At 44.2% G+C, this 10,263-nt stretch overlaps 1 protein-coding gene across 1 annotated transcript; it reads right to left on the bottom strand.

Moving 5' to 3' along the window:
* Positions 1-5,914: 5,914 nt before the first annotated feature.
* Positions 5,915-9,793, bottom strand: LOC125536851 (DEA(D/H)-box RNA helicase family protein). The gene is made up of 8 exons (XM_048700134.2): positions 9,312-9,793; positions 8,827-9,099; positions 8,411-8,734; positions 7,846-8,034; positions 7,609-7,770; positions 6,805-7,268; positions 6,528-6,685; positions 5,915-6,437 (listed from the first exon to the last, which is right to left on the bottom strand). The coding sequence occupies exons 1-8, from the start codon at positions 9,702-9,704 to the stop codon at positions 6,118-6,120; spliced, it is 2,283 nt and encodes a 760-aa protein (XP_048556091.1). The 5' UTR covers positions 9,705-9,793; the 3' UTR covers positions 5,915-6,117.
* Between the last annotated feature and the right edge of the window lie 470 nt (positions 9,794-10,263).

Below are 10,263 nucleotides of genomic sequence, written 5' to 3'. Positions count from 1 at the left end.
CTGGGCGCTCCTGGGCCCCCAGGCGCGCCCTGGTGGGTTGTGCCCCCCTCGGGGCACCCCCAGGTGCTTCTCTGGCCCATCCTGGGTGTTCTGGTCCATAAAAATTCTCCAAAAAGTTTCACGGTGTTTGGACTCCGTTTGATATTGATTTTCTATGATGTAAAAACAAGCAAAAAACAGCAAATGGCACTGGGCACTGGGTTAATAGATTAGTCCCAAAAATGATATAAAGTTTCTATAAAATGACTGTAAAACATCCAAGAATGATAATATAACATCATGAATACTTCATCAATTATAGATACGTTGGAGACGTATCACATAGCAACAGGTCTCGTATCTTTGATTTCAGACCATGCATGAATCGTGCCATTGTAGCCTCTTCTTGCTCCTCTACCCCTGTGCGAATCAACAATATTTCTATCTCCTTATAATACTCCTCAATACTAGAGTTACCTTGTCGAAGTTGCTCTGCAACGTGTGTACAAGGTTTTAGTGAAGTGATCCAGAACAAAGCGTCTCTTCATGATATTCTTCATTTGATTCCAAGACTCTAGACGTGCTCCCACATGACATAGTTGGTCCCACCATATTAAAGCATAACCCTTGAACTCAATAGATGCAGCACGAACCTTTTCTCCTCGGTGTATTGATGCGGCTTGAAGCTACATAGGTATTTCCCCAAAGAGGAAGGGATGATGCAGCACAACGACGGTAGGTATTTCCCTCAGTGATGAAACCAGGGTTATTGAACCAGTAGGAGAACCAAGCAACACTACGTAAACAACACCTGCACACAAATAACAAATACTCGCAACCCGACGTGTAAAAGGGGTTGTCAATCCCTTTCGGGTAGCGGTGCTAGAAATTGGCAAACGGACGTGAGAGAGTAGTAAATACTGATAGACCAAACGCCAAATAAAATAAATTGCAACAAGGTATCTTTGTATTTTTTGGTTTAATAGATCTGAAAATTAAAAAAAATAGATCGCAAAGGCAAATAATATGAGAAAGAGACCCGGGGGCCGTAGATTTCACTAGTCGCTTCTCTCGAGAAAAATAACAAACGACGGGTGAACGAATTACTGTTGGGCAATTGATAGAACTTCAAATAATCATGACGATATCGAGGGAATGATTATTATATAGGCATCACGTCCAAGATTAGTAGACCGACTCCTACGTGCATCTACTACTATTACTCCACACGTCGACCGCTATCCAGCATGCATCTAGTGTATTAAGTTCATGGAGAAACGGAGTAATGCAATAAGAACGATGACATGATGTAGACAAGATCTATTTATGTAGAAATAGACCCCATTGTTTTATCCTTAGTAGCAACGATACATACGTGTCGGTTCCCCTTCTGTCACTGGGATCAAGCACCGTAAGATCGAACCCATACAAAGCACCTCTTCCCATTGCAAAATAAATAGATCAAGATGGCCAAACAAAACCCAAATATCAGAGAAGAAATATGATGCTATAAGCAATCATGCATATAAGAGATCAAAGAAACTCAAATAACATTCATGGATAAAAAGAGATAGATCTGATCGTAAACTCAAAGTTCATCGGATCCCAACAAACACACGACAAAAAGAGTTACATCATATGGATCTCCAGGAGACCATTGTATTGAGAATCAAACGAGAGAGAGGAAGTCATCTGGCTACTAACTATAGACCCGAAGGTCTACAAAGAATTACTCACGCATCATCGAAGAGGCACCAATGGAAATGGTGAACCCCTCCGTGATGGTGTCTAGATTGGATCTAGTGGTTTTGGACTCTACGATGGCTGGAATTGATTTTCGTCAACTCTCCTAGGGTTTCTGGAATATTGGGATATTTATAGAGCAAAGAGGCGGCCCGGGGAGCACCCGGCGTGGGCACAACCCACCAGGGCGCGCATGGGCCTCCAGGCGTGCCCTGGTGGGTTGTGCTTCCCTCGGAGCACCCCCCCCCCCCCAGGCGCTTCTCCGGGCCATTGGATGTCTTCTGGTCCAAAAAAATCCATAAAAAGTTTCGCTGCTTTTGGACTCCGTTTGATATTGATTACTTGGGATGTAAAAAAACATGCAAAAACAACAACTGACACTTGGCTATGTCATGTATCGCTGTCCATAAAAAATGATATAAATGACTATAAAATGATTATAAAACATTCAAGAATGATAATATAACAGCATGGAACAATCAAAAATTATAGATACGTTGGAGACGTATCATGTATCGCTGTCCATAAAAAATATGATCCACACGCATATCCCACTCCAAATAATCATCTGTGTTATCTTTTCCACTGAGCGACGGTATAGAAATTTTTATTCTACCTATACCATCATCCTCATAGTCACGGTGCGCATGTTCATGTCCTCCCACATGGCGTACACCATCTCCATGGTGATTATAAGGACGTCATTTAGGCTCATAATAGCTACCAGGTCCCTCAGACTAATGATCTTTATGCTCACCATGGTTTCGAACATGTTCATATACCCACTGCCTAGATAATTGCCTGTGATGACCCAGCGCAACAGACCCATCACTAGGTGGTGATCATGGTCTTAGTCAATGAACAAGCTCGGTCAGATCGGCTGTCTTTTTACCAAGACTTACCTTGACCTTATCGATGCACCTCCCCACTCCATTCAACACATAGTCACAGTTGCCTCCAATCCTAGCATGATAGCTAGCGCAACACTCGAATCACAGGTGAGCAAAGGCAGCTCGTCATCTACATCTCCTTCATGTGCACCATGAACACTTGCATTTGATTTCTGTGAATTCACCATTGCAGTGACTCAAATAGACAAACTCAAGAACTAGAAAAAAAATGTATTGTGATCAACCTTTCTCTAATACCACTTGATGAGAACCGACTAGCCGGCGAGTCGTTTGTTGGCCCAATCTTTCACGGTACAAGAAAATCAACAACGAACACGATAAACAATCCTCGTGATAGCAGAAATGGATGAAAGGTAGAAAAGCGGCTCTTCGGATCAGGCAATGCACCAGAAGACCAAAGTGCAGAAAAACCAGTGTATAATCAATGACATATCAATCTCACGCCAAGCAACTCTTGGATCCCTCGCGGATTAGCAAGCGAACATATTTGGCGCAACCATAGCGTTGCGTTTTTCTGTATTTGATTCAACTATAAAACTCCAATCCTTCACGTCCTGGTACTCCACACACACAACCAATACAAAAACAATTGCATGGTGTTCTAAATGTGGGTTTGATCTCCTGCTTCTCTGGTTGTGTCGACGGCACCTCAATACAAAAATGGCCAATCTGCAATGTATATGGAATAGCACGACCTATATGATCACATCAGTATTGTTGTTAGACAATGATGAGCCTTCGACCTATGTGGAAGTGATGGTAGTCCCAAATTTAGAGTTATGGCTTGAGGCCATGAGATCCGAGTTAAAGTGCATGGATGACAATCAAGTTTGGAACTTGGTTGATCCGTCAGATGGTGTTAAAACAATTGAGTGCAAATGGATTTTTAAGAAGAAACTGATATGAATGGAAAAGTTTAGATTAATAAAGCTTGACTTGTCATAAAAGGTTTTCCATAAGTTCAAGGAGTTGACCGCAACGAGACTTTCTCGCTGGTAGCGATGCTTTAGTCAGTTTCAACTATATATATGGATTTTAATTATGAGATATGGCAGATGGATGTCAAAACGGGTTTCCTTAATGGAAATTTAACCCCGAACACGTATATGATACAGCTCGAGGGTTTTTCCAATCCACAGAATGCTAGTAAGGTACGCAAGCTTCAAAGATCCATTTATGAGTTGAAGTAAGCCTCTCGGGGATGGACATTTGTTTTGATGTGCTGGTTAAAGGGTTTGACTTCAATTCAAACAATATGAACCTTGTGCTTACAAGAAGTTTAGTGGGAGCTATGTTGTATTTCTAATCTTATATATGGACGACATTATTATTGATTGGGAATGACATTCAAATGCTTGATCTATCAAACACTTGTTGAATAATAGTCTTTCGACGAAGGACTTGGGAGAAGGAGCTTATATTTTTGGAATCAAGATCTATAGAAATATATCGAGCATGCTTATTGGATGAAGCCAGAGTACTTGCATTGACAAGATGTTGAAGTGGTTCAACATGCATGAGGCCAAGAAAACGTTCTTGTCTATGTCTCATGGAATTTGTCATAGCAAGACTCAGAGTTACTTGGATAAGATTTTGCATGCTTCGGCTATCGCGTTAATCATGTATGTTATGTTATGTACTCGTCTGGATGTTTTCTATGCTCGGAGTTTCATGAGCAGATACCCGACTGATCCAGATGAGAGTTACCGGACAATGATTTAGAATATCCTTAAGTACTTAAGAGGGACTAAGGATATATTCCTGGTTTATGAAAGTGAGAAAGGGATCGGTGCAAAGGTTCACGCCGATGCTAGTTTCCCAGCCGATAAAGATTACTATCACGTAGTGTTCATTTCCTGAACAAAGGTACAATGAGTTGAAAGAGCTCCAAGCAAGAAACGGTTTTTGATTCTACAACAGGGCCATGGTACATTGCGGCTTATGAAGCTGTGAGAGAAGGTATGATGAGAGGAGGGGACGTTCGGAAGCTGATGTGAACTTACGCCGAACCTTAGGAAATGCAAATGGAGTTTAATGTTGTTGACCAATGGCATCGGGAATCAAATTAAGATGCCAAAGTTCATTCACACGTGGGCCATTCCCATGCCATACGGCAGAATGAAAGCTCGGTCGATCCGAGGGTGGTGTCATATGTCTTACAGCAATAAACAAGACAAGATGGGGCCTCAAACCGGCCTCAAACACTGGCCGAACTGTCCGGTCATTGAGTGATAAAAAAAGTCCAGACAGGCTCCTCATACCGGACCTAAATGTCCGGACTGACCGACACCCCTGATATCCAACCCAAATCTAGTGTGGGTATGAGAAGATCCAGGCGCATCAGTCACATTGGACCAGACAGCCTGACCCCACCATAAATTGCACAAATCCCTCAGATTCACCAAACCCACTGCTCTCTTCCCGTGTCCGTCCACCATTTCCTTCGTTGTCGTCCTCCCTTGCTCCCTCATCCTCGTCGTTGGCCCCCATCTGCCGGCCTAGATGTCGACCAGCCCGTCCCACAACGCTGCCACAGAGGCTGCTTCGGCGGCAGCCATGGGTGTCCCATCCTCAACTCCGGCGTGCAAGCGGGAGAACGTCGCCCATAGGAACCGGCGATGGAGGCAGCGGGCGCGAAGGCAAAGATGCAAGTAGAGCAAGTGGCAATGGTCCAGGCAAAGCAGTCAAAGCAGGGGTAAGGATGACAACGAAGCAGGCGAGATGGCGTCTGGCGAGTGATCTGACCAGCAAGTGATCCATCACGCTCGAAGTTGAATTTCATTTTGGCATGACCGGACTGTTGAACTATGATTTATTTTGCTTTGTCACGTTGTTGAATTGCCAAATTTGTGCTCTAGGATCCACATGAATGAATTACATGGATTTGAGGATCTACATTTGAGGTGTGTGGCTATCCGGCAGGCCAAATGAGGGGCCATCCGCGGACATGAGGGGCCAAGCGTTGTCCGCGGACGTGCCCACACGCGTATAAGGGGACGTATTTTTCAAGTTCGGTTGTAGATGCTCTGATAAACTAAACAAGGTTCCTAATATTTTATAACAATACAGTAACCAAACACAATAAATACTTTCAATTTTAGCTATCATATTATTTCTTTGACTATTCATATCTGGTAAATTTTATAAGGTATTTCAAATAGGGAAAAAGTTAGGAACAAATAGAGAAGCATATTTTATAAAGGGCTAGGACCAAATACGGAAGCATATATTTTAAATGGCCGAATTAGCATCAATTAATATGGATAGAAGGGAGGGCCAAATAGGGAAGCATGTTTCTTTTAAAAGGGCCAAATAAGCAAGTCTCCCTTCAATTATATGTATCAACTCCCAGGAAACCATACAGTAGCACATCAAAATTTCGTCTCCATTGTGGAGAGTTCACTAACCTACAACCGGCAATCACGCGGTACACACCCAGCATTGTCGCTCAGCACCAACACCCAGCACCATCAGACCCGGAAGTTTAGTCGTGCATTTTACCCAGAAGCTTCAGTGCCAGTGCCTCCTGCTGCGCGAGAAGGTCCCCGCCCTTAGCTGCATCGCCACCTTCATCATCGTCGCTGTTGTTGAAGTACTTCTTTTTACCCTTGGAGGACATGTTCTGGTTTCTGTCGGACTCTGAGCCACTGTCGTCAGACACCGCATCTGTTTCCTCCTGTCGCCTGCGCTTCAGTTTCATCTTCTTCTCAAACTTCTTCTCGTGCAAACTCTTCTTGTGCTGGGCCTTGTCCTCCTTGTCATCCTCCTGCATTTCTCTCAGCATCTCTGCATACCTCTGCAGAACTGCAGCAATAAAGTCAAAAATTATGTGAGTTTCAAGCCACATAGTAGTGTAAAACTATAGGTATGAATCATAAAAGAAGCTGAACAAACTTTTATCCTTGTGAATCACGTCTTCTGGGCCCACTTCTTCGGCTAAAGACGCAAGGGGATCAATCGCATTGCCCTCATCGTCGTACTTGACCCTTGTTCCCACAGGCCTGTGCATGTTTATTTTCAGCTTCTTCTTTTTCAAGGGCCTCGCTGCCAGCCTGACAAGACAACAGATTAGCATAACCCACAGAAAATAACACCCAGATCTGAGCCTGGATTATGGAAGTTGGGAGATACAAGGAGCATGCCGTGAGAAAAAAAAGTTAAAGGGACATACTCTTTGATTTTTTCTGGTTCAGTGTCAGGCACTTTGGGAGAAAGGATATCATCTAGTCCATCATAAATATTTGCATCTGTGTTGGGCTTCTTCGGATAAAGGATATCATCGTCAGGTCCATCATCTGCAAGCATATCACGATTGACCTGTGGCTTTATTTCAATGACTTCAGCTTTGTGTTTCATCTGTTTCACATCAATGTCCTTCATATCTTTCTTCGACACATTCTTCTTGTGGCTTACGAAGCGGATTTTAGGGGTAACAGGAAGACCAAGTGAAGAGGCGTATGCAGCAAAACTCTCCGCAGAGAACCTGCTCAGATCGAACACCTCTTTGTCTCCCTGGAGGTACACTGACTTGAGATAGGTCACAAAAGCCCTTTTACCTAGTTGCTGCAGATTGGGAAATTTAACAAGCACTGCTGCTACATTCTGAGATATCTGCTCCAGTTGTTCCACTTTAGGCTATAACAAAGACAATTTGGACAGTAAGTATTAAAAAAAAGGAAGTCCCGCTAGACATGAAAAAATATACTCCCTCCGGAAAGAAATATAAGAGCGTTTAGATCACTCCGTCCGTAAAGAAATATAAGAGCATTTAGATCACTAAAGTAGTGATCTTTTATATTTCTTTACGGAGGGAGTACACCCTAGATAAGCAGCTATGGTAGAACCGCCTCATGTCTAGCCTACTCATTCTAAGAGCTCACCTGAGATGAGATTGAACAAATATTGATCAAACTTGAAAAGATATAGATCAAGCAACAAACTAAGCATTAGATAAACTGATAAGCTTGCTGCTGACCTTGCGAACACTAATAGGTATTTTACTCTCGGTTGCCTTCAATTTTTCCAGCATTCTTTCTTCCTCTGGACACAAGAATATAAGAGATTTCCCTTTCTTGTTGTAACGAGCTGTGCGACCAACTCTGTGGATGTACAGTGCGACGCTTTCTGGACAATCAACCTACAAAGACAACAACTAAGAAGTTACAGTATGAGCGTTTCAAGCAAAATATTAGTTCTTGAGACAAAGATATACCTGTACCACCCAATCCACATTCCCTATATCCAGTCCTCTAGCAAATATATCAGTTGAGAACAGAACCGAAGTACTTTCGCTGAACTCTGCTACTATAGCCTGCTGTACTTCGTATTTCATCCGCCCATGCATACATTTTAGAGGAATACCAGGACGTAGTTTCTTGAAAATTTCATACACAAATTTGACCTGCAAAAGTCCAATATTACATAAATAAGAAACAATAATAACTAACTCTTGAACAATCTGTTTCAAAATATGCCATGTAATCACCCTTGGTACACTCATACAGTCATCACTGATTTAGGTAGCAAAAATACAAATTAAAATTCCGCAAGAAAAATCCAGATATATTTCACAAATTAATAAAATTAGCAACACACACATTCCTAATATTTTAGTATGACAAGTGATAAATCAAAATGTAAGACACACAGTACCCAAGAAAAGAAAAGAAAATAAACACCACTGCCAATTTCCACAGAAGGTTTATCTATTTTGTTCCTTAACGACATGACTGCTGGAGGGCACATAAAGTACAACTTGTCAACAGATAAAACATTACCTGCTTAACACTTGATAAGAAGACTAGTATTTTTGACTTTAGATGCCTTTTGATGAAACTCCAAAGCATATTCAGTTTCTGTTCAAGAGGCACAATCATGGCACACTGCTCAAGGTTATCTGGGGTAGCCGTGCTAGCCTGCTCATGCACACTAATATATTCAGGATTCTTTAGGCTAACCCTTGCGAGGTCCTTAACTGACTTCGTCTGTGTGGCAGAAAACAGTAAGGTTTGTCTAGCTTTGGGAATTTGAGAAAGGATAATGTCAACTTGGGATTTGAAATTTTTATCAAGTATTTGATCCGCCTCATCAAGCACCAATATCTGTTTCCTACCAAAGAAGACATGATGTTAGATTATCTACATCTCATCATTTGGAATTTGAAATAACCATAAATCAAGTTATGTCTGATAACCTGGAGATTTGAGCAATCGAAGTTTGGAGTCTCATCAAAGTGCTGGACTAACCGTCCAGGAGTGCACACTAAGATATTCAAACTGTTTATGCGTTCTTTTTCTTGCTCGATACCCGTGCGCTTAACGATAGCACCACCACTAAAGTTATGGTGCTTCCCGACTTTCCTGACCACTTCCCAAATTTGACCAGCTAAATCATTAGTGGGAGAGAGAATAATGCAACCCACACCATCCTCTTGACTCCATTTCTCCCGATACAGCTTCTCAATGACCTGCCAATAAGGATTGTGATAAGATGAGCTACCCACGGATTTCTTGGCAGCGGCACTTGACATGACCATATGATGAGCTAAACAGTCAAGATGTAAGAAATGCGTGCTTCCAGAGCACAATTTGCAGAGCTAAAAGATAAAACTATGATGATAATTCACAGTGTATGCGACCATTCTTAATCTGCGTTCCCTAGAGTAAATTAACAGCTTACTGGGATGACGAAGGCGAGGGTTTTGCCGGACCCGGTCTTGGCCGCGCCGAGGACGTCGTGCCCGCAGAGCGCGTGGGGCAGGGCGGCCCGCTGGATCTCGCTCATCTCCTTGTACCCCGCCTTCCGCAGGGCGTCCTTGGTCTTCTTCGACAGCGGCAGCTCGTCGAACCGCGTGGACGCGCCATAATCCGAGTAGTCCCCAGCCGCCGCCTTAGCCACTACATCTCGTGCCCTTACCCGTGCGTTGGCGGCGGAGGACTCCTCCGAGGGGGGAGGCGGCTTGGTTCCCGGGAGGGGCTTGCCGGCGTCGATCCAGGCCTCAAGGAGGCGGATCTCGTCGCCATCCTTGGCGCGGCTTTGCTTAGCTACAGCGCGGCGCTGCGGCCGTCGCATGGCTCCGGCTGATGGTGCTGGGTTTAGGGTTTTGCGGAAAGTGATGTCGAAGGTTCTAGAAGGCGTGGCGGCTTTCGTTTTAGCACAACACGACTGGTGTTCTTCTTTATAACCCCTAGACCTGGCCATGGCCAGCCCGGCCCGAAAAAGCCCGACCCGACCCGGCCCGACGCTGCTCCCGGGCCGGGCTCGGGCATAGATTTTGAGCCCGGTGGCCTGGCCGGGCCGGGCCTGGGCCCGTCATTTTTGCCGTTTTCTGAAGGGGCCCGGCCCAAGGCCCAAGGCCCGGCGAGCTTTTGCATGTTTGGGCTGGGCTTGGGCCCAAAAACTAGGCCCGATGGCTGGGCCGGGCCGGGCTCAGGCTTGGCTAGGCCCGGCCCAAAGCCTGGCCCGGCTCGAGGTTTGGCCAGGTATAATAACCCCATATATAGCGTTATCCCCCAAAGAAATACGTAAATCAGTCGGGAAGGCGTATTTCCTGGCCGATCAGGCTGGGTACGTGATGTTCCTGGTCTTCGTGGCTCACATAAAGGAAGAGACAGGATGTGTTTTGCTTTCA

Source organism: Triticum urartu, chromosome 2A, assembly GCF_056163025.1.
Source record: "Triticum urartu cultivar PI428250 chromosome 2A, HENAU_Tu73, whole genome shotgun sequence".
Taxonomy (NCBI): Eukaryota; Viridiplantae; Streptophyta; class Magnoliopsida; order Poales; family Poaceae; genus Triticum; species Triticum urartu.
The sequence above is the reverse complement of the archived record's forward strand: the minus strand, read 5'-3'. Positions and strand labels throughout refer to the sequence as shown.